The sequence below is a fragment of the Phasianus colchicus genome, chromosome 5 (assembly GCF_987193195.1).
Source record: "Phasianus colchicus chromosome 5, bPhaCol1.hap1.1, whole genome shotgun sequence".
Classification (NCBI taxonomy): Eukaryota; Metazoa; Chordata; class Aves; order Galliformes; family Phasianidae; genus Phasianus; species Phasianus colchicus.
The window spans coordinates 13713737-13741167 of NC_143440.1; the positions used below are offsets into that span (position 1 = coordinate 13713737).

Consider the following 27431-nt stretch of genomic DNA (forward strand, 5'->3'; position numbering starts at 1 on the left):
ACATTAATTCCCAGGGCAAAGCTAATGCACAGGCCACACTCAAGAAGACATTATGCCTACAAAACAAATAAGCAAACAACTCCAACACAAACTGTACCAGTCTGTATCTCTAAGAAACCATACAACACGTTAGTTCATTTTTCCTCACAAGCTCTATTGTGAACAGTTTGTATTTATACTATGTTGGGCATTTTAGAGAAATAGGCTAAAGTTACTGAAACATTTTGCATAACTTACAATTGTAAAAAAAGCAATAGAACTGTGTAGAAATGAAAACCAAAAAGTTGGTCTAGACATTACTCTTTACAAAAAGATTTATAAAATGAGTCTGGTACGGAACACAGTTTCTGAAAATCTGTAACAAGGCTCTTCTCTATTTAATCAAAAAGCGCCAGCAAACACCCTAGAGAAAAGTTATAATTTTCAAGGAAATTACACAGTGCTCTTCCCAGAAGAGGACTGCCTGCTAACAAGAAGTTTCAAACTTATGAAATATCCACATCAACCTTCTTGGCTTAGCATTTTTCCAGAACTACCCCTCTGTCATCCAAAAGTCACCTACTACCTCTTTTTACTACCAGTTGCGAGATTTCAGAATCTGCAAAAAGAATTTAGTATGAAATAAATATAAATTAGATGAATTACATCTAATTGATACATGAAGACTATTATCGTGTCTCTCACTTACTACAATTAACTTGAAGGTTGCAAGAAACATGTCATTATCATAAGTAACTGCTCACCTTGTAATGATAACAGCCTGGATTGCTTCTGGATATGTAGCTGGCAAAGGAATCTTAGTTATTTTCAGCTTTTTGTATTAGGGGTTTGAATCTGGTTTGGTAATCAAGCATGTGCTATTCTGTAGGATAATCAGCTGCTCAAGATCGTTGTGCTGCAGATCGTTTAGCAGTTCCTGCCAGTAGTGCTGTTGCATCTAGAGCTTGGAGGAACACTAGGTCGATACACAAGACAGAGCAGGCTACGTTTGGTACAGGCTACTCAGAAACCAGTCAGTGGACGGTTGAAATATGAAAAGCACTGAACTCCCCCCTCATCATGCCTCCAATTCCCCTTCCTGCCTTGTGCATGAATTAATTACTGGGAACACCAGCTTTTAATTGTGAAGTATAAACAGCATTTATTTTTAAATGCTTGGCACTGGCATATCCTTCAAAATGGAGGTAGTTGGATAAAAGTGAACACGGTCAGCCCATCAAGCAATCCCCTGGTCACAGACAGAAACATAGCATTGCACACTGACTGATGGTTATTGAATTCAGGGAAAAAAAAATTACAAGCATGGAATAAGTTTATTAATTCTAGGAGGCACAGTAGAGTAGAAACTAGTTATACGGAGAGATCAAAGCAACAGCATTGTCTGCCACAGTTATCCATAAGGCTGAGATGAAGTTTCCAGCAAATAATTGACCTCTGGAGTGACCATTCTTAAAAATATATGGCAGTATGTTGGCATCTGTTTACATCTCTGGAAGAATCTGTGAAAAATGGCAGTAAATATGTTTATTGAGTTTGAAAATACAATATAGAATATTTAAAGTGGATCCAACTCTCAAAGTACACATTAGACAGCAAATTCAGAATATATAGAACACTTTAAAATCTAGATATTTGGACATTCATAGTCACCAGTAACTTCTGCAATCTTCCCTTTCCAGCAAAAGCAGCATATTAATTCTTGAATTATTCATCTCAGTCATTAACACAGAAATTGTGAAATATCCAGCTGGGTGCTTTATACTTCCGGTCTAAGGTGGAGTACAAAGTCATCAGAAGGGCAGTGTACATAGAATCATGGGCTGCAGTTGGTTGGAGTTGCAAATGCAGGGTAAAAAAAAACCACCAACACCAACAAAACAAAACAAAACAAAAAAACCCAACCCACCACCACTTTTTCTGGAACTATTTCAATCCAGATTCATTGACTAAAATAATAGGTAAACACAAGCTTTTCACTTCTCTGAACTGATCTTCACTAATGTGACACTGAACAATTTGGTCATTTCAAATAAAAGAAACTGTGGCTAATGGTGGCATTTTCCAACAGTGGCTTACAAATGAGGCATGACATCTAATTGCATCTTCAGCTTTTTACCAGGGAAAGTCATGATTCTTAAAAATTTTTGTACCAGAATGATTCTCAGAACTCCTACTCTTGGCTACAAACAAAAATAATGTAAAAGAGAATAAAGAGTTGGATTTTCTTCAATACCTTAATGCCATCAGATCAACTCCTGATATTTCAAAATACCAAGTGAGAGCATGAGTCTGAGAAAAACATTGCTCAAGAAAATAATGTTGATAGAACATAGTCCTCCTACAGGAGTTTATCTAAGAAACCACTAAGTAGCATTTGAATAAACATGCCAATTTCTTGGACAGAGATTGTAAACAGCACTAAATGATGTAATCCTTGGAACTCAAAAACTTAAGTGCTAATGATATTCTGTCAATCTTAGGTTGTTCATGCTCTGTATGCCCTTTGAAACTAGATTTACACTTAGAAGCCATGTTGCTGCTTCATAAACATGGCCTTTGAACAATACAGCACACTTGATGTATCCTGGAAAGGAGAGTGCAAAACCTTTCAGCACATGGAATAGACCAACACATTTTAGTATCTTAAAAAAAGCAAGAACTTACTTGGAAGAATTGTTTTGTAGCGATTCTTCCGCACCAGGCCTGGAATATCGTATTCCTTTGGATCAACAAAGTTCATTGGAATTTCCTGCTCAAAAAAACCAGAGAGTATGTTGTTGTTAGATTCACAAGAGGAATTAAAAAAAAAAAAAAAAACCAACATTACATCCTGTCTGTTAGGGAGGCAAAGTGATGAAGTCAACTGGGACATATGGTACGGTACTTCAAACAACTTACCACTAAAATATGATTGATGTTTCCTTTTACTGTCACTGGCTTTCTTTTCTAAAATCCTTAATACGAAAATGCTCATAGTGACTAATTCATTAAGTAATATGCGAGACAGCATTATGTTAGCTCTTAATATTATTAGAGCTGAATTGCAAGTGTAGGCACAGAACTAAGCTAAACGTGGTACGTAAGATATTTTATTCCAAGAGTGATGGACCTCAGATACCACCCTTTCTGACTCATACTCTTTCCTCTCTGAAGGTGGAAGGAAGTAATCTGCTAGTGACACTCACGAGCAACAAAAGATGACACACACTATGACAGGTAGGTGTACTGACCTGAAGCTATGGAGCTAGGCAGGGGTGTATATCTTTTTTTGCTCACTACGTTTTACCGCTCCATGAGCAAGGACAGGTGTTAAGGGACTACCTGCTCTCTACACTGCCTTTCTAAAGGAAACACAAAAATAGAGGCGTTTGTTATTCTCCAGTGCTCATTTTCTGTACTTATGTGGCCACTGACAGCCAGGGACAAACAAGACTTTCCATCAGCTGGTGACTATAGGCATGTGATAAGATCGAATGCATAAGTCAGTCTCAACAGAAAAGTAGATCACAGAGCTTGGAAGCAAAGCTGAACAATATAGTTGCAGGACATGATTTGAGAGGCCAGTAGTACTGAACATACTGGTGGTGAAGTCTGGGAATTCAGATCAGCAGAGATGTTAAATTCTGAAACTTTAGAAGATTATCTGTATTCTGTTTCTTATATAGTACTGAGCATATTTGTTGGCCTTAAAGAGAAGCAATTAATGATGAAACATCTGATGGAAATAGTTTCCTCTCAATTTGAGGAGCTGCATGGGAATGAAGTCTTTGTTTGCCTTCTTTGTTACTTAGTCATCAAAAATCTACTTGAGTCAAGTTCTATGGTCTCTTTTTGGATCTTACTCATTCACCACTTGAATTCTTGTTAAAATCAAAGGAACTTTGTCTGAGTAAGTAAGAACTCTAAGTGTTTTAAGAATTTCAGGACTTAGCTGTGCAAATGACAAATCTGACTTTTCTTCCAAAGTGAAACACAGCTATTTGCTTTGTCATGGATCTACGCTTTGAAAACCAAGCAGGTTAGACATAGATTGAAAACATATGCCACAGATCTGGTGATAACTGTTTCATATAAACTAGATTTTTATTTATATTTACAGAAATGAAGTTATGATTAAATGGCATTTTTTATCTACACAAGGAAAACGCATTCAAAAGCTTTCAAAGAACATAAACATTTCTCCTACTTCTAATATAATTTCCTTTGCTTGAGATCCATAGTGAGATTGATCAAATTGCACGTGGATTTCTTCAGCAGTCAATTCATACACTTACTAAGTGAGTATTTCCTCCCTTGAACAAGTAAAACATACTTTACTTTAAAAGAATCAGGTGTTGCCTACCCAAAAGCTGCTTTTCTCCATCTTGCATAGCACAGTAAGCAAGTTATACACCACCAATATCTGTCAGCCTGTTTTAAAACACCAGTTCAATCTCTCTCATCTTGGAGTCTCAAGAGAAAGTGACATTTGAAGAGTCATAGAGGAGGCAGGCTGAAAGGGGTGCTATACTGCAAAACATTATCTTCCTCCTACTCTGCTGAGATTCTGTGCTTAAGAGAATATTTGAGCAGGCAGCATTTGCTGCTGCAGCTCTTGATCCCATGTTCTGAAATACCCCAGCATGCGAAGACTGCGTCCTGGTTACCCCCCATCTTGTGCAACCCTGCTTAATAGACATAACATCCTGGACTCTGTAGCATCTTTATTTATTTATTTTGTTAGCTACAAACAATGACTCTGATGCAGACTGAAGCCGTTAGGGAAGAGATGCAAATGGAATGCACCGATCCAAAAAGGCAGCATGCTCACTACATTGAAATATATCTGGTCTTTATCCTAATTAATTACTTGTAGAAATCAAATTTGCACCTCCTTGCTTTGTCTCTGTAGATACATTTTTTTTGCCCTCAAATAAGGCTGAGTTCTTTCTCTCAAGTAGCATTGGATAGAGTGAAAGAAGGAAACATGCATACGTCAGAATCCTGAGAGCAACCAACAGAGCAATTTAGAGCTAGTAAAATACTTGTTTTTCTTCTGCGCAAAAATTACTTTTTAAGGCTCTAGCTGACTGACCTAACCATTCTGTGCTTCAGTCATCTGCAGAATGTTCAGGCTAGTCAGAACAAAGCTTCATGAGAAGCATTCAACAGCAGAGAGCGTGCATCTGGACTAATTTAATGCCTAAGGTGACTCAAGATTTCAAGAAGCAACATCTATAGCAAACTAGGCTTTTCTTATATAGTGAAAAAGTTTCATTTTGATTTTACACCAGAAAGTAATATATTGAGGCAAAGAAGGAAAAAGTCTGGTGAAAATAAGACTTTACTCTTGTTTCCAGAATCAGTTCTGTATTTTTTAAGTGACAAGATCACTTCAGGCTCTCAGGCATCACCATTTTGATGGACGATGAATTTCAGATTTTCATTTAATGCTTTGCTGATGGAAGTGGAATTTGTATATACTAATTTTAGTCCCGCCGAAAATAATTGCAAGGCTCAGGGAAAACACACAACATTCCATTTTTTGGATGCTCCTAGCAGAGTCAGATACTCACAAAGAATTCTGCCTGGAGTATGAACGGATCCAGAGCTTTCTTATGCAGTTCCTCTTCAGTAAGAATGTTTGATGCTGTCTGGAGATATTCTTGCGCTGACTGTTCCCGTGGGGACATGATATAGCCAAAACCTTGCTCAGAACAGCCTGGGGTACACATATCTAGCGTGAGTGAAACATTGGAACCCCTCCTGCAAAACAGAGCAATCAGTTTGCTTACCACAGTATAAGCTGACCTATCACTGCCAGTATACATCAACAATGGATACAGTTCTGACAAAAGTAACTGAAAAACTGGTGACGCTTCTTGCGTAGATAAGAATAGAAGATCATTTTGTTCATTGGCATGTGAAGGTCAACATTGTCAAAAGCCAACACTGTCAAAGCATCGTCTGTAATAAGGCAACTATATTTCGTTACCCAAACAGAAGCAACCTGTTATTCAAAGGCACTGAGAAGACAACCGCAGAAAGTTTTCATACTTGCGTAAATCACACAATATTTTTGAAAAGCTAAAGACAGACTGACAATTTGGACCAAGATTTTCACCTGTGATATATTAGTTTTCTTCAGGCCAGATCCTAATGAATAACCATCTCTTAGTATCTCAGACAATATCAGCAAGGTAAGATCTTGGAATAAACATTACAGTTCAACACGAACAAATACATGAGATGCTAGACATAACATTGGATAATTGTTCTTTCCACAACAGTATCTCATGAGAAGGGTAAAAAGAAGGTCCCAGTATTTAAACACTTAAGAGCATCTCTGTTTATAACATGTAGAATTTTAGTGGCATTTATGCAAGTTAGCTACACAACAAAACAAAAAGGTCAAAATGTCTTGAAAATCTGTAAAGCATTTCTGAGCTTCTGTCAATCTCATGTCATAGACAAAGAAAGACACAAGTGCCATCAGTGAATCTATTTTCAAACATCTTTAACATAATAACATCACACAGTACGATGATTACTGGATTTAATGTTCTATGCATCCACTCAGTAGACCTATTTTTGATGACTCACTCACCTGGCAAAATCTACTTGAGAGATGTTTGCAGGAGCTGCTCAAAAAACATGTACACACACAAGGATGACCAGCTCACAGAGAAATGGGTAGAAGTTGTTACTTGGATCACAGCCCTTTTCTAGATTCAGGAGTTTTTCCAAAAGAATGTGCAGCCAGCCTCCTGCTAAGATTCACAGTTATGGGTAAATGATTATGGATGAAACATGACCACTAGTGGTAAACACTGAACTTATAGTGGCCCTTTTCAAAATATTTTGACCTATCCTCCCCTGTGCTGTTAAACAGCTAACTACATCCCTCCCCAGAAATAACTGCATTTGATAGCAAATGCTTTCATTCTTTTAAGGTAACAGAGGCTACACACAAAGATATCAATACTACTTCAGCATAGGAAATGAGATTGTCTCTTCAAGAATAACATTCAGTGATCAGCATCTTTGAACTCAGCTAGTAACTAATTGCCTTTTTAATGGTGTAGGTGGTTAAGAATGAAATGGAAGAAAGATGGAGAAGCAGGATGGATTAACAAGAAAAAAAAAAAGAGGGGTAGGTAGATAATTTAACACAGCACTACCACAAGGGATGAGGGACCAATTCTTGATGTAAATGAAATCTGTCTGAGCACAGCCCAAACCTGAAATGATGTCTGGTTTCACAAGCACCTGTATATGTCGAAAAAAAGTTTATTTTACATCTTAGTGTACACATTCTACCTACTGAGAGAGCTTCAAGAAACTGCTATCCCACTTCCCATCTCTTCTTCCTTGATTTTTAATTGTAATTCAATACTTTAATATTCACTACTTCTCTTGAAAGAGTGAACATCTCTCTTGAAGAATAGCTGCCACGCAAGAAGAAATGTAAGCATTTTTAAAAAGAGAGGGATGGAAAGAGATTAGGAATACTTCAAAGCTCAAATGACTGGTACATTTCAATCTTGCCCATAGTGAAGAACAGCAAAACTGGAATATTATTTTTAAACCAGAAGAATGCAAAAAGTAAAACATTTGAGGACAAATGACGTAAACAAAAATAAAGCATGAGAAAAACATTCTAAACTTACACTACAATTAAAAGCCTCTGCTAAAACATTTTCTTAATGTGTCACGTGGACCTTTGGAAACTCATCATATGTTTTTAAATCATTTAAGTTCTGTCTTTTAAATTCTAGATATGAGAATTATGGTTAGCACTCCAATTAAGATGGAAGAACTGAAAATAAAGAAAGGTGATATTTTTTTCCTATCTTGGACCCTGCAGTAAAATTATTCATAACATCACCTTTGACGAATTTCTGTATGAGATTTCTATCCCAAATATCTTCATTCTGCTTCACAAAGACAACTGAAAGCATAATATAGAAACAAAATACAGGCTGCCAGCAATGTAAACTCAGTTCTCCTGTCGTCCTCAGAATAAGAAAGGGCAGGCACATTAAATCAGTGACCCCTCTGGAATATGTATGAGCAAAGATGGAGAAATGCAACACAAAACAATACTGCATCACTCCTGTCTTCATCTTGTCTGAAAACTGCTCTTTCCCAGTTGTGAATCTCTCTGAGAAACTCTGTTGCTTTCTGGTTTAAGAAGCGAATACCAGCTCACCCTAAAATTCCATGACTGGGTTAAGTTCAAAGCAATTCATTCACTTTTTGAGTAACCCAATTTATAGGAGAATTAGGGCAGATAGTTTGTACTATGGTTTGCTTTTGGAGTAAAGACCAATCCTTCAGTACAAGTGGCAGAAAAGAAGAATTAACAAGATCCATCTTTCAGTCGTAAAAGATTTCACTGCTCTGTAGTGGATTTCATGCTATGCAGTTGCCATCTTGGGAAATGGCAAGAGACAGATCAAACAAATGGATCTTACCAAGGAAACAAGTGACACTTCTGCATAAGACCTTATGAGTGCTATCAGGAAATTGCATCATTTTTGATTAACATACTTTATATTCAGGAGTGGACTGAAAACAGACAGGTAATAAAGCAGCGGCTTAGCTTAGCTTTCAAAACCACATTTGAAAATGACATTCACGAGGGTAATAAAGCTTACTACTAGGCACAGAACTCAGCCAGAAAATCTGGGACCAAGCATTCCCCTGGTTCATTACATCTACCCTACCTTTCTTGCAAGCCCACGGATTTAACTGTTAGAGTAGCTGGATCTGTCTCCACTTTAATGTCCATTACACAGTCAAACACTGGAGTCTCTGGTACAGGATCCAAGTCTAGGAAGTCATCCTCATTTTTATCTTCTGTCCACTCTGAGTACGTGAATGAAGGCTGCCGGCTCACAGATTGGCGTCTGTCCTCCTGTAGCGGAAAGGGGGGGTCTGGACGAGCTCTGAGCAGATGCCAAAACTGGAGGAAACAAACATTAAAAAAAAAAACAAAACCTTTCTGGTTGATGCCTGTCCTTCCATACAGCTTAGAGGATAGGTCGTAAGGACAGCATCCCAATTCATTATAATGTATCAGAATTGGACAGTATCGAAGAGGACAGGAATGTTCTATGCAAGAATAGCTTTGTGGTGTGTTACAAGGATTCAAATCTGCTTTCAGCCACAGAGGTTTCCACAGAGCTGGTCAGGCTCAGGAATACAGCGGAAGCAGAATGTGCTTGTGATCATCACATGCAAGCCAACGTGACACCACTCCTTTTGTTCACTTGCTTACCTTTCACAGACTTGTTTACAAAATCAGAATGTACTATACTGTGCCTCTCCTCACTTAATGTTCTTTTCCACCTAAAATGCAGATACACTTGATTTAAGGTAAACACAATTTTCCTAAGCTGCTCATCTTTGACAATAAATTTACATATAAGCCAATCATTTTCTGTAGGTCTAAAGTTTGATGCAACTTGTTTTGAGTCTCAGAACACCAAAATAATTTTTGGCCATTGGTGAAGCATGTTTTGCAATGTAATTGTCAGGTTTAAACATGATATAGTCATAATAATAAATCCTGTGAAATTCTAGGACAAATGTGATATTAAAATTTTGTATTATATATTTATTTGGGGTTTGAAATGGCATATATCTAAGAAAAAATTCTATCATATTGTTTTGCATGGATGTGTGGTAGGCTAAATGATTTTGAGATATTATCATTTGAGTATTTAATCCTACGTACAGACCTCAGATAAAAATGTCAAGTTCACTTCTGAATTCCAGAACCTGAAACATAAGGCCAATTTCATCCTTCCAGCATTGAAGCAGGAGCAGTATCATTCAGTCTGAGTGTCATGCAAAATGTCTTGTGCAGACATGTACCTTTATGAAATTAAGAAGAATGGGTTGCATTTTCCAAAGTTCTCTTCTGTACTTTTCTTTAATGGTTTTAAGTGGGCAGTTGAATTTAGAGAATGTGCCAATAAAAAAGGTTAAATTTGTTAGCTTGTACAGGGTTTTCAACAGAAATTTTTCTACGTGTCTTCACATACTCTTATTTCTCTGTGTCTAGAGAATGAAAAGTGAAGCAAGTTTTCATTTCTGTCTACAATGAGTTTTAGAGATTGTTAGACTCTCAGGAAAAAGGCAGTACTCAGTCAACAGTTACTGCAGTCAAAATGCTTTAGTTTCAGTTGATCAGAGCAAGCAGCAATTACAAAAGCAAAGAGAAACATGATTGCTAGACTGATGCAAATTTGAAGCCTAGTCTGAAAAAAGTCTGCCCTTCATATTTGGCCTGTTGGATGACAAGCAGGCAGCTTGAATATCTGACTCCATTTGTTTTCCCTATGATACCTTCTGAAGTTTGGCAGTTCCATGGTACCAGCCATGATTTTTACACATACCACAAGATTAATAGCCAAGCAATTTACAGCGCAAAATGTTTACCTGCTCAGTAACTTGGTACTGCTGGATAACGCTGCTGTTACTCTGAAACATACAGACCAGCTCCATGCTGGTCCTCCACGACTGCTGGACCTTCACACATCGTTATATAATATAGAAAATGGATAGAATCACCAATGCAAACCTCAAGCACGCTACCCAGCCTGTTATTTTCACTGTCACCAGTAAACTACTAAGGCTTTAGTGTAAATAACCACAGTTGCTAAATAAGAAAATACTTAAGGTGTTTTAATTGATATGCCATCTAGTGTGCATTGTAGCGAGGGACTAGTGGGTCAGGTCCATCTATAAAGAAAGAAGAGTATGTTTGGGAATGAAATATTTAATTATAATGTCACTCTTCAATGTAAAACACCTCTTCAATGAGGCTTCTAGGCAACACATCACTTAAAAACCACTGGAAAAACAGCAAGAACAAAAGCAAAATGAAACAAAAAAATCCTTAGTTGAGACAAAGAAGAAAACAGTCTTCATGCAACTGTCTGTTGTCTACCAGGCTAGTATTTCAGAAATCCTGTTTAGGTACATCACAACATCATTTCCAGTGTTCTGCTAATGACTATTTTACACTTATTCCCTAAACACTGGTACAAAGAGACATTTTCAAATTGCTGCTCATCATGACCTGTGAAGAGAAGGAGACCAAGGTAATAAGCAGGAAGAGGCCAGGTTCATATGCTCTCTGAACAGTTCCTTCTAATGTCACTATCAGAGAGAAGATACTGGGAAAGATGGACCATTGCTCTGACTGCACAGGATGTGTATTGTGTTCCAATGTTATGACTGTGATTTTAAGAGCAGCTACAGAGGTGATACAGCCAGACCCTTAGTACAGCTGATACCTCAAGGTATGATGGCCACAAGCTGCATAATGGGAAATTAAGATCAGACATTAAAATGAACTTCTTCCCTAAGTGTGCCATACTGTTAAAGCATAGATACCTAGAGAGGTAATACTCTTTCCCTGGAGATTTTCAAAACCCATGTAGAAAAATGTTTGGCTACCTCACTAAGTGTCAGTAACAGCCCTGCCTCAAAACCAGATGTTGGACTGGCAAACTCAATTCCAGATGTCCCCTCCAACTGACCTGTGATTCTAAGATATACTTGATTACATTGCATATTACTCAAACTGCATGTACATTGCATAGCTTCAGCTTCCTGAGTGACCTGAAAATATTCTGCTATAAGAACAGGAGGCGATTATTTTCTACCTGCATTTCCACCCTAATAGAACAGTGTAGAGGGGTAAGAAATGTCATCTTCAGTTATAGCTCCCTAAAATGAAAGAATTTTCCCCAGCTTTTCCATCTACTGCACACCTCTGTGACATTTACACAGTGGAGAAAAGCAGTGCAATCCTCCTGCTCCCCAGTGGTTGTCAGTTAACTAGGTTAATGGTAGTCATGCCACTAATCTTGTCCTGCACCTGGGGTCTTGGCCTATATCTACCTACAAGAGCATTACTCTGGTAAGTATACCGGTGCTCTGCAACAGCTCCTTCTGCCACTTCAGTCAACAGATGCTCTGCTTAAGGCAGCAATTCTAGATTGCCTTTACTGGACTACATGCTTTCTATTCTAAATGAAAACACTTAGCCCATCTGTAGATGGAGAAAATAAAAACAATCACTGTAACCCACAATTAATCAAGAAATTGAGTGAGGACAAATGTAGTCATGATTCCTCTATGTAAAGCATGCCAATAATTATATGGAAATAGTCCTGAAGGTGTTGCTTTAAAATCATCCTGAGCATAACATCAATAACTTCCAGTAAACTAGACATTTTACAAAAACTCACTGGAAAAAGTGCATGAAACAGCTTTCACAGTACTGTACTTACCAGAGATCCAACAAGTAGCAGTCCTAGAGAAACTAAGGACAGCAGGATATATGATATCACCACATTCCCAATTCTAGTCAGATCCTGCAAAACAACAGAATTGATAAAGTGCTTTAAGACATAGTATAACATCTGCATACATGTTCTTGATATTTACCCATTCTTAGATTTTCCATGTAGACTAATCATATCTGTGAAAGCTGCCAACACTACCAACAGAAAAACGCCAGGCTTTCAAGAAGATTAAAATTGAAACCATGTCTTAAGGTGGTTTCTACTGTGAAGATTGTTGCAGAAAGATGAACATGTCCTCACCTTATATATTCCCAAAGCTGAGATTCGGAATCACTGCTGAATTTTACAGACTGGATCCATGTTTCATTGCCCCAGTCAGTTCAATTTTATTCCCTGGCAGAATGCTTTGAACTATGTTTAGTACTGCTTCTGTGTTTATAGGTTCTTACATAAAACCCAGGCACAGAGGACTTTGCCATCAGGTTCATTCACAGCACTTCACTTGCAGTGAAATTCACTCCACAGTTCTAGTCATATTTAAGCACATCAGAGTTCATCCTTACTCTCAGTACTACGTGCAAAATATGATTTTAATGAACTCCAGCGCGCGAGGAAATTTACTATTTCTGATCTACTAGTAATGCCAGAGAAAATTAATAGTTAAGAGCTCTTGTTTATTTAAATGTCAAATTTGTTTGCTTTTAATGTTTTCAAGTCTAAATTTATATGGTGAGTAGTGCTATAATAAATAATTTTTAAAGATATACATGAACATCTGCACAGAGGCACACTTGGGTGCTCCTGTGGTGCTTTCTACGAATCACTTCCCTCCATGCTGAACTCAAAGAACATTCATTTTAAGTCAAAGTCCTATAAATCAGTGATTTTATGCAAGAAAAAAAAATTGTTAATGATAGATTGACTGAAAATAAGACACAAGTAGGGCTCTGTAAAAAGCTTTAATTATGCATCATAGTAAATGCAACTGAGAAAGGACAAAGTGCTTCTTTTAAATAAAGAAAAGAGCAAGTGACATGCAGCTCAAACACTCTTAAGGGAATACAGAAAAGTCTCCACTGTACTTCAGCCACAAGAGGTACTGAGTAAGATTTCCTATTTGTACTGCATAGCTTCCTTTACAAAGATTACATACAATGAATCTAAACATTCTGAGGGCAATTATATTTCACCTGATTTTTGTCAGTAGCTGCTCACCACTTAATTAATGCTCTGTCCACAATAGCAAAATCTGCATTGGGTATAATTGGCCCAGTAATTAATCAAATGAATCATACTGGTATCTGTGTCATTATGCCATGGTGAGAAGCTAAGCAATTTTACTGAGGTAGCTTTGTAGATGTAATTGTACGTCTACACCTAAAATACCTGAAATATTTTTACACATACAGATATGTTTTAAACTGAATAAAAACAGAATTTTGTGACTGAGCATTCCACAGTTTGTATCCTGTATGTGGATTCATCCATTTCTTCCAAGAATTTAAGCTTCTATCTGTCCTAATAAAAGGAGTTCCATGCTCTCCCTTCATGCAATGAAGCATTATAAGGCTGATCTCTCATTGGTTTGTTCATTTGCAATAATTTGCACAGTATGAAAAAATTTTCTATGTTTATCTAACATCATAGCCAAAAATCTGGCCCTCTTTTTGAAGACAAAATATGGATCTATTTTCAGAAAACATTTTCCACTATTTCAGAACACACACACACAATGCACAATCACTACATGATTAGAAATACATATGTATTACACATTTAGTCCAAAGACATAATGGAAGCATCAACTAAGGCTACTGACATCAACCATACCAAGAGAAAGATGAGCAAGGACACTTACCCCTCCTTGATCTGACAAAAATTGTTCAAATGGGGTAAGCAAGTACAACAGCATGTCAAAGGCATTCTGAGCTGCTGAGATGGTCCCATAAGTGCTGTACCACAGCATCATGCAGAGAAGCTGTGCAATCAATCAGAAAAAAACATAATGAGTTCTCCTCATTATACACTGATTTTCATTTCAAGACTGCATAATTAACTAATTTACTTGTCGTTGATTTTATGTTGATCATCATTGTTACTTTAAGAATTCAGGTGTTTTCCAGACTCTAACTTAACAAAAATAGAAAGACTGGGTGATAAATGCTCAGCCAGCATGATCTAGATGCTTATCAATGAGAGCAGAAAGCTTACTCTGATCTATACTAGCAAAATGACTGTACCTCTAAGATTGATCCCTCTGACTTCTGAATTTTCAGGATTACTACTTTTAAATCAAAACTGGAATTCAGTGAACTTTTTCTAATATTAAAATGTTTATGTCACACTATGCAAAGCTTTCACAAATAGCCTTATCCAAATTCTAATCCCTATAAAAACACACATACTGAAGCATTTCATTTCAATCACTTAAGGTTGCTGTACACTACACAGTTGACACAAAATAATAAAAGCAATAATATTATATTTAATGCTCTCATAGAACTCACTTCCTGTCTCAAAAGGCACACGGGGACTTCAAAAAGGATGCACTACTCAGATCATTTTTCAACAAGATTGTTATTTATCCTCATATAGATCAGTTGCAGAAGATTCATCTGTTGTGAGATGGTGAGATTTTTAAAAGGGAAGAGAATGGGACAAGAGACTGGGAAACCCAAAGGCAGGGGCTGTTAGCAAAGCAAGGGTGTGGGAGGTGACTGCAGAAATAAGACAACTACAGTTAAATCCACTGATAAGTCCACCGTGAATCCTCCAAAGCCAAGAAAGCTTATAAGAAGTGTCCCATCATTTCAAAGCGACAACAAGCTTCCTTACCAGTATCTGAGAGAGGACAAACAGATACATGCTGTCTCCAGTCATTAATCCATTCCACCAGGCAGCCCAAGCAAGCAGTGCAGTTTTCTGGGAGGTTTTCAGGGACTGCTCCCTCCTGTTCAGCTGTTCTTGTTGCCCTTGAGCTTCACCCATTGACTCCATCGCAGCTGGATTGGAAAGACCTTCACATGAAAACAACATGTGCAGGGAATGAATAGTACATAACCCTGTAGCCACCGTGGAGGCTGCAAGAGCTATTGTTTTCCTAAAGATGATGGTTACCTCTCAGTTCTGCATCAGTAAGTGCAGCTCAGGGTTGTGAGCGTCACAATCTATTACTGTAGCTGTATTCACCTGCCTTCATCAGAAAAAAGTGAGTGTGGGTGGATAAATTATTTTCCTTTCTTTCCGGAGGTGCAGATCCTAGGTTTTGTTGTTAATACATTCTCATTTACATCGCTGTACTTTTTTGTTTTGTACTCTTTTAAAGTAACCATCTGTGCTACTTCCTAGTCCCAGCCACATGATGGCATTTTGTTCCTCCCTGCCTCAGTTTCTTCCTTTCCCATTATTTCTCTTTGCCTAATGTGATTGTAAATTTCTGAGATAGACTCATGCTCACATGTGCCTACATAGCTCTTGATTTTGACTAGGTGTCCTATGGCACTAATAAAGGACAAATTATAATAACCTACTATTTGGATGAATTTGTATTTAGGAGTTATTTGATAACACTGTAGTGCTATTTCATTCAACGGACACATGCAGTGGTGTGGTGAACCCCTCAGCAGCACTATTTTAAACATAATGTGTAGACAACAATTAAGATAACAATTAGATAGAAGATCAGACCCATCTGAAGTAAATACTAGTGATCTACATTTTTCCACGTGAGCAAAACCCCAAGGTTGCCCTGTCCACAACATTATCCTTAAGCCAAAGCCAGCCATGAGTGCTCCAGGTAATGGCAACACTGTTGGCCTTCCTGTGGTCTGTGGAGGTGAGGTTTCTACCAAAAGTTTCCTTCAGGTATTTCTCTCAATGTGTCAGAATAGTTATGATATCAGAAAAGCATCTCTAAATGAGGCACAACTCTAATTAGGCAAATGAAACCTTCATGGCATCAGTGGAGAGTCTGGACATCAGTATGACAAAGATTCAGGGAAATGCACTGTTTAATCTCTAAATCATGACAGCAGACAGGAACATGGGCTTTTAATTTCCAAGAGCTTCTTATTCCCTCTCTGTAGTTGTTTTCTCTCCCTTCACTGAAATAGACCTTATGACATCCCTACATAAAAGAACAAGGCACTTGGGAAACATTAATTAATTCCTACAATGCACTCTATTTCCCTTGCTGCCCCAAACCAAAAAGGTTGTCAGTGTGTACTACCCAGTGCTTATGCAAGACATCAGGTTACTTGTTTCTTATATTCAAACTATTTCCACTTAGTTTGTGAAGGGGAATAGCCTAAGAAGGGTATGAGGGGTCTAAGTGGTTCTGGGTAGTTATTTTCATCATCTTTTTGCAGGTATTTCTCAGGAAGCATGAAAATGCACGCCTATATAGACACATTCAGCTATATAAGCTATACACCACAGGTATATGCTGGAATTAACCGATAGACTATTAGCCAGGGAAGACTCAGCACAGCAATCAGCACCAACGCCATCTTTTTCATATTAAACATATGCTGATAAAACATGGAAATAGGTGAAACTAAAAAGGTAAAAAATAAACATCGACAATTCCAGCCTGTATTTCTCACAGTGGTAAATTTCTCTTCACTTTCATCTGTACACCTCTAATGCTGGAAGACATGACCTATAAAGTGGCACTTGTTAATAAAAAGCAGTTTGTGGAATACAGCTGAAGAGGTCAAGGGAACTCTGTGTCCATCCCTCAGGGTCCAGCCAGTAACGTACAGACTCTGACAACACCCCCTCCAAGAAACATACAGAGCCCAATACTTTTTGTCCACAGACACTGACCACCCATTTAACATTCCTGATACCATGACACGTAGAGCTAAACTCAAAGATTGACAAGATGACAACATAGCAGCCATGTCTCTTGTAAAGGCTGCCTAAACACCTTCAATGTTGACCTCTGTTTTCGTGTTCCATAACAAGTTTGTTGGAGATTTCCAAGCTTGCAAACCTTCATGTCTTACTGGATTTTGACAAGGACAACGGGGAAAACCCTTGTTACTATTTGTCAGTTTTTTTCTGGTTTTGCTTGTTTGTGGAATGGTCACGTTCTGTTTTGCAACTAGAAGTTGAGATTTAGTGGGGACAGAAAATTGATGTTAGAAATTATTTTTGCCATCCATGTAGGAAGACATTCACATTTGGCTGAGATAAACATACAGAATTGTCTATCTAAACACTTTATTGTGACTTCAAGACTCTAACCTCCTGTTTTTATCAAACACGTTTTAAGTCCTACTTTTCCTCCATCAGCATTAAATAATGCACCTCAGTCCCTGAGAATGGCTAATAAACCCTTTAATTTACTGTTTTTCTAAACCTTCATGATGGCTTTTGTTGGATGCACTTTCCAAAAGCTTCACTAAAATATCCGCAAAGCAGAAATAAAATATCTTTGGAAAGACAACCAGAGAACACAGATTCCAAGCTCAGCTTTCAACTCTTTCTTAGAAACTCATAATATTTCAAAGGCTTTTTTTTTTAACAGACCAGAACCTCATTCACCTTGTTATGCAGGTAAATAGAATTTCTACATTTCATACCTGTTAGAGCCTGAAATTTTACAAGGCCACTTCTGCCTAAGTTGGAAACAGAACCCTGACACTAACTGACGATGTTAAGGCCACTTGACCACACGCCTTTTGGAACAAAGACGTCAAAGTTAGGGGAGTGCTGGATCTGTAACCATGGGGATCTATGCCTCTCCAGAGCCAAGAAGCTTAATTCCCAGAATTCCAGTGTTGTCTAGCAACAGATGTACAATTGAAGGAGTCATGTTCTTATGGCTGCCTGATAGAAGTAATCTATTGTCCTTCATATCATTTCTACTCTGAGGTAGTGGTACATGAACCTAAGAGTCAAGGACTGCTGCTCTGCTGAAATGTTATTGTTTATCTGCTGCCAGCAGTTTCCTTTCACTAATACAATAAAAAAAAAATAAAATAAAAAATCAGACACACCAAGTCAAGAACACAAATAATGCAGAAATGTCAGAATCCATACATATTATGATAAAGATACATATTAAGATTACTGTCTTCAGTAAACAAAGAATTAAATCTGGATTAATTCAAGTTCACTAAAAAAACCCGTTATTATTCCAAATTACAGAAGATGTTTACAAACATAATGATGCCTACCTAAGATTTTGTATTGATTTAACTATATCAGCTTTAAATAATATTTCAATTATCGAACTTTATATCACAATTCTATATTGCTGCATTATTTTCCCTAGCAGTCTGTAATTTCTTTCGCTGCACAGATTAGGTAATATGAGTGAGATATCAATAAAGGTCAGTGTGAAGGTTTTGAGACAGCTGATAAGAATGACTCCCCATCCAGAAGAAACCAATTAAGCTTTACTTTGATAGCGATTTGATCAACAGCAAATTGCAACATCCACATGATATCCCTATGAATTTCTACATCATGGAAATATGGATTCAAGTTCCACCAATAGTTCTCCTTTGGCACAGGGCTACATTTGCTAGAAAAATCAACTGGAAGAACTAAAATGTCTCAGACATCTATATCAAGCGTATGGCTTATTAAAACAACTTAAAATTTCAGAACAGCACCATAAACTTAAACGTCTCTCCTGATCTTTCAGTCAAACTAAGTGAAGGACCCATCTTGCATCCTTTTCCTAAACACAGCCATCAGTACAAGTTGCCAAAAATAAATCCCAAGATCATGTATCTAGGCTATACTTCATAATGATTAGGAAATCATTATTTCAGGGCAAACACCACCAAGAAAAACAGGGAAGACCATCTACTCTGCTCACTTCTTAGTGTGGGTACTGTCCCACACTAAGGGGAGGTATCTTTGGGCAGGATAGCAATAGGCAGGGAATTAATGAACTACTGAGTCATGTCCTAGATGCACAAACTAGAAGAGAGAAATGGCCTCACCTACACTGCCAGCTCTCTAGCTCCGGCAGTCAGCAAGCTGTAAGCAGCTCAACTGCACTGTCCCATGCATGTGTTACGTGTGAGGAGGATCCATATCTCTCTGAATCTGCCTACATCTTCATGACAGCTGTGTTTGGCAAGAATTCACATTGAACAATGGGTCTGGAGTCAGGAAGCATTGAAAATCATGAATGTGCCAGCTATGCTTCATAGCCAGCAAAATTATCAACATTTTATATCACAGACCTAAATCTACATATAGCCTCTCCATCTTTAAGTATCCACATGCAATAATCTATTGAAATCATTGTTTCAGATTTTTCATCCAGCTGCTAGGGAGACCTACCATCAATTAGAGAATAGTAAATGAACACGTTCTACTGATATGAGCCAGCAAAGCTCATTTTCACAGGCACTGAAACTGCATATGCAGTCCTGGATATGCACTTCATGTATCCTGTTAAATCTGAATGTCAGGAGACACTGATTGCAGGGAAATCCAGATTCTGTCAAGACACTTCTAAGACGAATGAGCTGCTTCAGAGTGCACACGAACATGATGCAGCTTGCGCTGGAGTACAATAGAACAACTCATCCACTCAGGAAACAGAGCTCTAGGATAAAGATACCAGTTCAGAGGACATTCTCTGTTTTGCTTGCAACACAATGATGTATGAGAAGGATGAAAACAGTATAATAAATTTTTGGAACAAGAAACAAACATTTCTTCTGCACTACAATGGTCTGGGAGAAAGCAGATATGAGGAAGGAGAAGTATTGTACTTACATAGCAAAAAACTTGTGTACTCACATTCCTCTCTCCACAGGAAATCAGCTGTGAGGTCACTAACCTACAACTCAAACTTTTACTAAACTTCTTTACAACCTGGTAATCTCATGCATTAAGTAGATAAACATAATGGCTGATGTCATAACTCTTTACAGATAGATACAATACACCATATGCAGGAAAGGCTGTTTTTCCTTCACATCCTCTGCATTCTTAACTCATGACAAGTTACGTTAAAAATTACGCTCAAGATCCAATCAGCTGTGTTGAAAGCAGTGGGAATACTATTTCATATTCCTTAGTAATATTAAGAATGCATCTCTTTCTACCTCCTCCATTATTGATTTTCTTTGTACCGTGTCCACTATGATACTTCTATTCTATTTGATCACTGATCTGCTGTGTTTCCAAGTGCCTCATGCTCTTATCTTTCCCAAATAAATAATAAAAAATAAAAATATTATAAAGGAATAAAAATATCACTGAAAGAGCAGCATGTAGTCCCTAAAAGTAGTCCAATTAAGACCTGCAAAGAACAACAACCTTTAGAGCACCTTATAATTACCTGCTACTGCATTCCTGGAGTTAGAAGTGATTTACAACAATTTCACTCAACTAAATACTTCTAATTCCACTGTGGAAAAAAGTCCAAATTCTAGCTGCCATGAAACTGTTATTGCTAGATCTTATGTTTGTCATGTCATGTCAAACCACATAGAGAGCTACTTTGGAAGACACTATGCAGCTTAACTCAGACACTAACCTTAACAGATACACGTACTACGTACTTGACTAACTCTGTAAGGCACCCAGGTAACTCCAAAAACCCTTCTGTATCTAACTGGAAGCCAGTTAGATTTATCTAACACTTCAAGGAGAGCAAACTGCAATCTCATATTTCATTCTATTCTGTGACAGAGTCTGTAGAGGAAATAAGTCTGACAAATCCAAGTTGTCCAAACAGCCGTGGCTATCAACTCTGACAGAACACAGAGGAATGGAAAGCTCACTGGGACCTCAATCTCATATGTAGCCACAAGAATTCAGCTTTTGATTTCCAATGCTTTTTGTTTGCATTAAGCTTGTCTGCTCTGTACCATTACAATTATCTGTGCCAAGCTGTAGGCATTCACAGATAAGCGGGGAACAACTGAAAATGTATAACATTAAGGGATTCTATGTGGGAAAGATGCATGCTTTTGCTAGAATGATCACACTGGAAGTTACCAAGAGCAGTGGTATTTAATTTGGTGTGTTTGGCTCCTAAACTGATATGCCCATCAAGAGGATGGAAGCTGCTCTGGGCTTTCAATGACTCTGTTTCAGGTTCTCCACAGATTCAAAAAAATACCACCCTGTGAAGCTGGGCTGACTGTGTGCGTGTGTGTGCATGCACACATTATCTGCATCAGCTGAAAATGAAAGAGTTCATCTGTTCTTTGAAAGATCAAACACTAGAAGAGAAGTTTGTGGACAGTGCTGTGATGACTATGCAAACCATAGATTTCAAACTGAGCTTGTAGTGAGTATGTTCACAGTATGTATCTCTTACTGCTGGGAAGTCTGGGAAGACCTGAAGCACATTTCTTCCTTCTGAATGAAAAACATAGAAATCGATAATAAAATATCCCCTTTTTATGTATCATTACAAAAATATCCCAAACCTTATACAATGCAGTGCCTCTCTCAAACATTGAGGAAAATGTTTACCATTACATGATAGCAGATAATCCCTAAAAAGCATAATTTTCCCTTTGCATTTGATTGCCTGTGAGTGGTAGTTAGAGCATTTAGAAGCCAGTAGCCTTCATTCTGAGAAAGGCAGATATTCACTGAAGTTCTTGAGACAGAAGTGCAGAAAGGGAAATGGCTATTTTCTATTAGTCAGGTAAAGCACCAGAGATTTGCACACTTCAAGGTCACTTGATAGAATACAGATGCTGCTTAAAGCAAAATGATTACTAAAATGCAGAGACACATCAAAAGAAAAGAAAACAAGGAGAAAACTCAAGCAGAAAAGCAATCAAACCATGCAGCAAACTGAGTATTTCTAGTCCACTACCTCTCCCTTTTCACTGGTAAGGTTTTTTAAATGACATTTAGACAAATTTCTTCTCTACTTGAGATAAGTTCTGCTAAAAGAATACGCAACCCTTTTCCTTGCTAGTGAGCTGCAAAGCTCCATCCATAAATGGCCTATTCTCATATCTGAAAGAACAAGAATCCGCTACCAGAGTGTGCAGGGAGAATAGTTGCCTTTCCACTCAGCAGCTCCCTGCTGAACTGTTGAGTCACACATTTTCTCTGCATTCATTTTCACACTGCTCCCACTCAGTCCACCTGCCACTTCATCTGGAACGGGTGGGAGGAAAAAAAAAGAGGTTAAGCAAGAAAAAAATGTTCACCCAGGACCACTATTACGATACTGCAGGGTCACGTACGTGAGCAAGCCTGCTAGCTGCTGGAGAGGGATGGAGAAAAGAAACATCAGATTGCAAGATAAACTGCCTCCCTCTCTTCCTCTTCCACAAGAGATTGGTCAATGAACAAACGCAGATCTCATCTGATTCCCAATCACTCACTGATTAAATGCCCCTGCTGACTTGTTCTGTTCATCTGGGGCTTCATATCAAACTTAAGGCTTTCCTCCTTTTCTCCACCTTCAAAGAGTTTTCAAGATGGCTATGATTTTTTTCTCAACAGTTCAACAGACACTGTGAAGCAATTGCCTGGCTGTCACAGTGAACTGCCACAATGACAAGTGCCAATACCTTCTGGATAGATCCCAGCTCCGAAGGTTATCTTTAGCTGAGCTGCTGCAGTGGAAATGTCAATCAGTTCCAATTTCTTCTTTAAACTGAATAATATGAAGAGAAAAATCTTAGCCACTTTCTTATGATTGATTTCTATGAAAGCTACAACAGGAGTCAACACCACTTACTTTCTGATAAATTTCAGTGTGAAAAAGAGACTTACCAGTGATGAGATATCTGTTTATCATTGCTATCGTGGGTACAGGTGTATGGGTACTATGTTAGGTAGTACAGTTAGGTAGTACAGCTGAACTGATACATTCAAAGAAATATTATTTCCATAGTAATTTAAATGGATTTTTAAACACTGCAATTTTTGATGTCACACAGAAAAAAAAAATATCCCAGAAGATTCCGGGTTTTGAAAGTTGTTCCAAAAAGCACCTCTGAAACTGACTTTCAGACTAAACCAGGATAACTGTGAAGGACTACCTGGTGTACTACATCCAGGGCTGGGGACCCCAACTCGGGAAAGATGTCAAGCTTTTGGAGAGGATCCAGAGGAAGCTCACAATGATCATCAGAGGGCTTGAACACCTCTCCTATGAAGACAGACTGAGGGAACTTGGCTTATTCTGTCTAGAGAAGAGAAGATCTCAAGGAGACCTCAATTACAACCTTTCAATATTTAAAGGGAGCTATAAAAAGGAAGGAAATCAACTTTTTACAAGGATAGAAAGTGATATGACAAGGGGAAATGATTTTAAACTACAGAAGAGAAGATTTAGATTAGATGTCAGGGGGGAAATTTTTCACAGAGCCAGAGGTGAGGTGCTGAAAAAAGACTGCCCAGAGAGGCTGTGGATGTCCCATTTCTGGAGGTGTTCAAGGCCAGGCTAGATGGTGCCCTGGGCAACCTGATCTAGTGCTTGGTTTAGTGGCAGGCAACCCTGCCCATGGCAGAGGCATTAGAACTAGATAACCTTTGAGGTCCCTTCCAACCCAAGCCATTCTATGATATAATTCTGATTCTCAGACTGTTACTGGTTGTACCCAGTAGAAAAATTAAGAACTAGATAATTTTGTTTTTGTTAAGGTAGATCTAGCGCTAGAGAAAATAAGACTGTTTTTCACTTGTGAGAATGTCTCTTCTTTGCAAACTTTTGCGCCCTTTTCTTGGTAATTCTTCTGGTTCTTCTTCTTCCCAGTCTGAAAAGAGTTTAGTGACATTGTTTCAATATCTCTTTCTGTATGAACTCTTCCCTAAGTTCATCTCTTGTGCTCATCGTTTGGTTTGAGAAACAGCTCATGAAAAAATATGACGGAGGGGAAAATAAATACATGAAAGAGAAAAGCAAAACTCAAAAATGTTCTCAAAGTTCCTTGCCTCTGTAAATCTGTTATTCCAAATAAATTAAAGAGTTTCTCTGGACTATGAAGTCATTGCTGACGAGGGAAGGATGCATCCTCTCATTGGAGACTTTGTTGCCCTGGAAGGATGAGACTCAGAAACCTTGTTTGGGCTGCTGCCAACCTCTTCCTGCCTTGGTAAAATCAGATACTCAAAGCAGCACTCCTCCCAAACACAGAGCCCTGCACAATGCTACTGGCTGCTTAATATAACAAGACCATCTAGTATGATAAACTTATCATCTGGTAGTTCTGGTAATCTCACCCAATCTGTAGTCTGTAATCATTTACATTGAAGTTGAAAGGGCAAATTAGCTCACAACACCCTTTGCTGATAAGAGTCTAGTTCAGGTGTAAGCTCTTCTTACACAGGACTGAGAGGAAAGTAAAATCATCAGCTCTTTGCTCTAGAAAGATAGGCCTCTCAGTTCAGCAAAGATGAAACGCTAAGAACCATCAGAAATAAGAGATGGTTAAATAGAGGAACCAAATGGAAGGTATGTGATAGCTACTGTACCATCTGCTCGGGTCTCATTTTCCTCCTGTACTGTATATAAATCACTGTGCTTCTGCTAATAGTGGGGGAGTTCCTCTGAATTTCTAATGGAAAATTAGTTGTACCCTTGCCCTCACATAAGTCTTACTCCCACTATTAAATCAAATACACAAGAGGTTTATTCTTGAAAGATGTACTAATGCTCAGAGGTCTTAAAGAAAGGATGTGTTGTTAAGCAGTGTCCTTTTCTCCTGGGAAACCTGTCAAGTTAAAAGATACACTATTTCTCACGGCAGTTAGGGCTCCTAGAGCAGTGTTTGGTTCAAAACAATTAAAATATTAAATAGTGTCAAATTACTGCACTTGAAAAGTGAATGCAGACCCCTGGTGGGCAGGGGCTGTGAATATTAACTTCCATCACACCCACACGTAATTAGCATTTGCTATCTTTCAATCAGGGCTCTATTCAAAGCTTCTTTTGTTGGTTTTTATTTTCTGTACAAGGCTTTTTCCTTTTTTCCTATTAACCCCTTTACAGAAGTTCTTTTTGATTACTGCTTAACAATTGACTGCATTTTTGAAACATGCATTAAAAAACATTTCTTTGTTATGCTGTTTTCTTCAAAGTTTTTCAAGTGCCTGGTAATAATTTTTTTTTTTTTTTTTTTTTTTGAGGGGGGCAGGGGAGCACGTACTTGAGTTTATACAAGCACACTGCAAGTTGACTTTCAGCTGAGTTTGTGTCCCAGTCAGAAAACTCCATTTAACAGCAAAAATTGAAATGCACAAAGCAGCTCTATAATTCTATATTTCAAGAAGAACTACTGCTTAGACTGCTGATGGATCAGCCTTGCATGGGCAACATAGCTGGGAAGAACTGTCAACAGCGCAAGAAAAAATGCAGATTTAGCTGCACAGGGTTTAATCCTCTTTCGAGGCAGGATAATCAACTCTCCCTGCTCAAATCCAAATGATCGCTTTCATGCCTTTTACCACAGCAGGCATTCCAGCCCATGGGCCACATGCAGCCCAGCACAGCCCACAGTGTGGCGGGGCTCTCACCCCACACCATCATGATGACAGCTCTGCCCCACTGAGTGGCCCAGCCCGGCCCTGGGGCGTGCACCCATTGCTCACCAACATCAAACATCAGTGTGCAATTGGCACTGCCAATGAGCTGAAAGCAGGACACGGGAAGGGCACAGTGAAGTGCTAGCTCAGGTTATGGCAAATAATTTTATATGTTTTGATACATTGGCTAAACACAGTCCTGTGAACAGTGAAAAATACACAGCCTTGTTTTCAGTTTTGATTCAAGAATTTGAGAACAGGTTACAAGATCAGAAAAATCATTAAAATTTTGGTATATTTGCAACTCCATCTCAAGTTGACAAATACTTTTTTTGAAATGAATGTATAGTTGCAATCAGACGTTCAACTAAAAAAAAAAAATCTGATCATGTCTCTTTAACAGACTTTTATAGTAGAAGAATACCCCTTATCTTCTCATCCCTCATCTGCCTCAATCACTTCTTATTCATGTCATTATTCATGTCATTATTTGGCAGTATTGAAGGATGAGAGAAGGGCCCCATAGTAAAAAGATGAGAAAAGAGCTTCACAGGAACTGGGATAGAGATAGTTAGAGATAGCTTACAGAAGCAAATATGTAGAGGTTGTTAGAAGAATTGGACTGCAGACACTGGCACTGAGACAATGAGGGGGTAGAGAACATAAAATTAAGAGTCTGAGAACAGCCCGAGGATATCTGGCATGGAGGTGATAAGATGTCCTCAGGGCAGGCTAGAACTGCATCGGGGGCTGCCCCTCCTGTAGGGTCAGAAGTTTACAGCGAGGAAGATTAGGAGCCTTCTCAAGGAATACTATGTTTCTTCATCCCACAACCACCAGGACGAGACCCCCCCACAACTCACTACGCACGTGGGAGGGGGAGGGTCTGCATGCTAATGAATTCTCAGAAATCTAATGAATATGTATCTGAATTCCTGGAAACAATTGATTATGTATTAATTCGGTCTATATCTGTAGCACGCTTTTTCCTCACGGTGTACAAGTTAGGCAAAGCTACCCTCCCTTGCACCCAGTGTATGTGCACCGCTGAATTAAACATACCTGCTCTATATCCTTAATCTGGCTATAGAGTTTGATCTCAGCATGTCAGTATGTACATTTGAGAACAATAATTGTCAAGGACGAGGTATAAAAAGAGTAAAATTTCATCAAAGATCTCTGATGAGCTCACTAGGAATTGCAACCACTTTCATCAAATCAGACATTTATGCATTAGATTCATAAAAACAAGGTCAAATATCCCACCAATTTTATGTTTCTGTTGCTCTTTTTTTTTTTTTAATTATTATTTTAATAAAAACACCCATGAACTGCAGGATATGCTTAAAAGGGCCTCAATGCATACAAAACCAAACAAAATACCAACAAAAAAAGCTGCAATAATTTTATATCAGTCAAACAGCTCTGTGGTACCAGAGTCAATTAGAAAATTAAAAGAAAAGTGCATGCTTTTGAAAATATTTGATTTTGCTAATACTGTCATTTGTACTGGCATTAGCACACTTGTATTACTCAAAAAAGCATATTTCTTCTTGCATGCAAAGAAATTCTACAGCTGTAATGCAAATACCACTTTGCATTTCTAATTTCTTTTGAGTTATTTCCTAGCCTGCTGTCCATAGG

At 38.2% G+C, this 27431-nt stretch overlaps 1 protein-coding gene across 18 annotated transcripts in view; it reads right to left on the reverse strand.

The window, feature by feature from the left end:
* The window catches only part of PTPN5 (protein tyrosine phosphatase non-receptor type 5), a 102835-nt gene that overhangs the window by 30653 nt on the left and 44751 nt on the right, over positions 1 to 27431 (reverse strand). For 15 of the 18 annotated variants that reach the window (XR_004169852.2, XR_016466723.1, XR_016466722.1 and 12 more), the window contains 6 exons: positions 15141 to 15322; positions 14164 to 14283; positions 12291 to 12374; positions 8709 to 8947; positions 5556 to 5745; positions 2665 to 2749 (listed from right to left, as the gene is read on the reverse strand). Coding sequence is in view for 11 of the 18 variants with exons in the window: in XM_031613999.2 (XP_031469859.2) it covers positions 2665 to 2749; positions 5556 to 5745; positions 8709 to 8947; positions 12291 to 12374; positions 14164 to 14283; positions 15141 to 15302 (880 nt within the window). In the remaining 7 variants the exon portion in view is untranslated. Of the gene's footprint in view, positions 1 to 2664; positions 2750 to 5555; positions 5746 to 8708; positions 8948 to 12290; positions 12375 to 14163; positions 14284 to 15140; positions 15323 to 17893; positions 18035 to 27431 lie in introns of those variants that run through there. The other 3 variants (XM_090140560.1, XM_031614002.2, XM_031614000.2) reach the window with 3 other exon arrangements.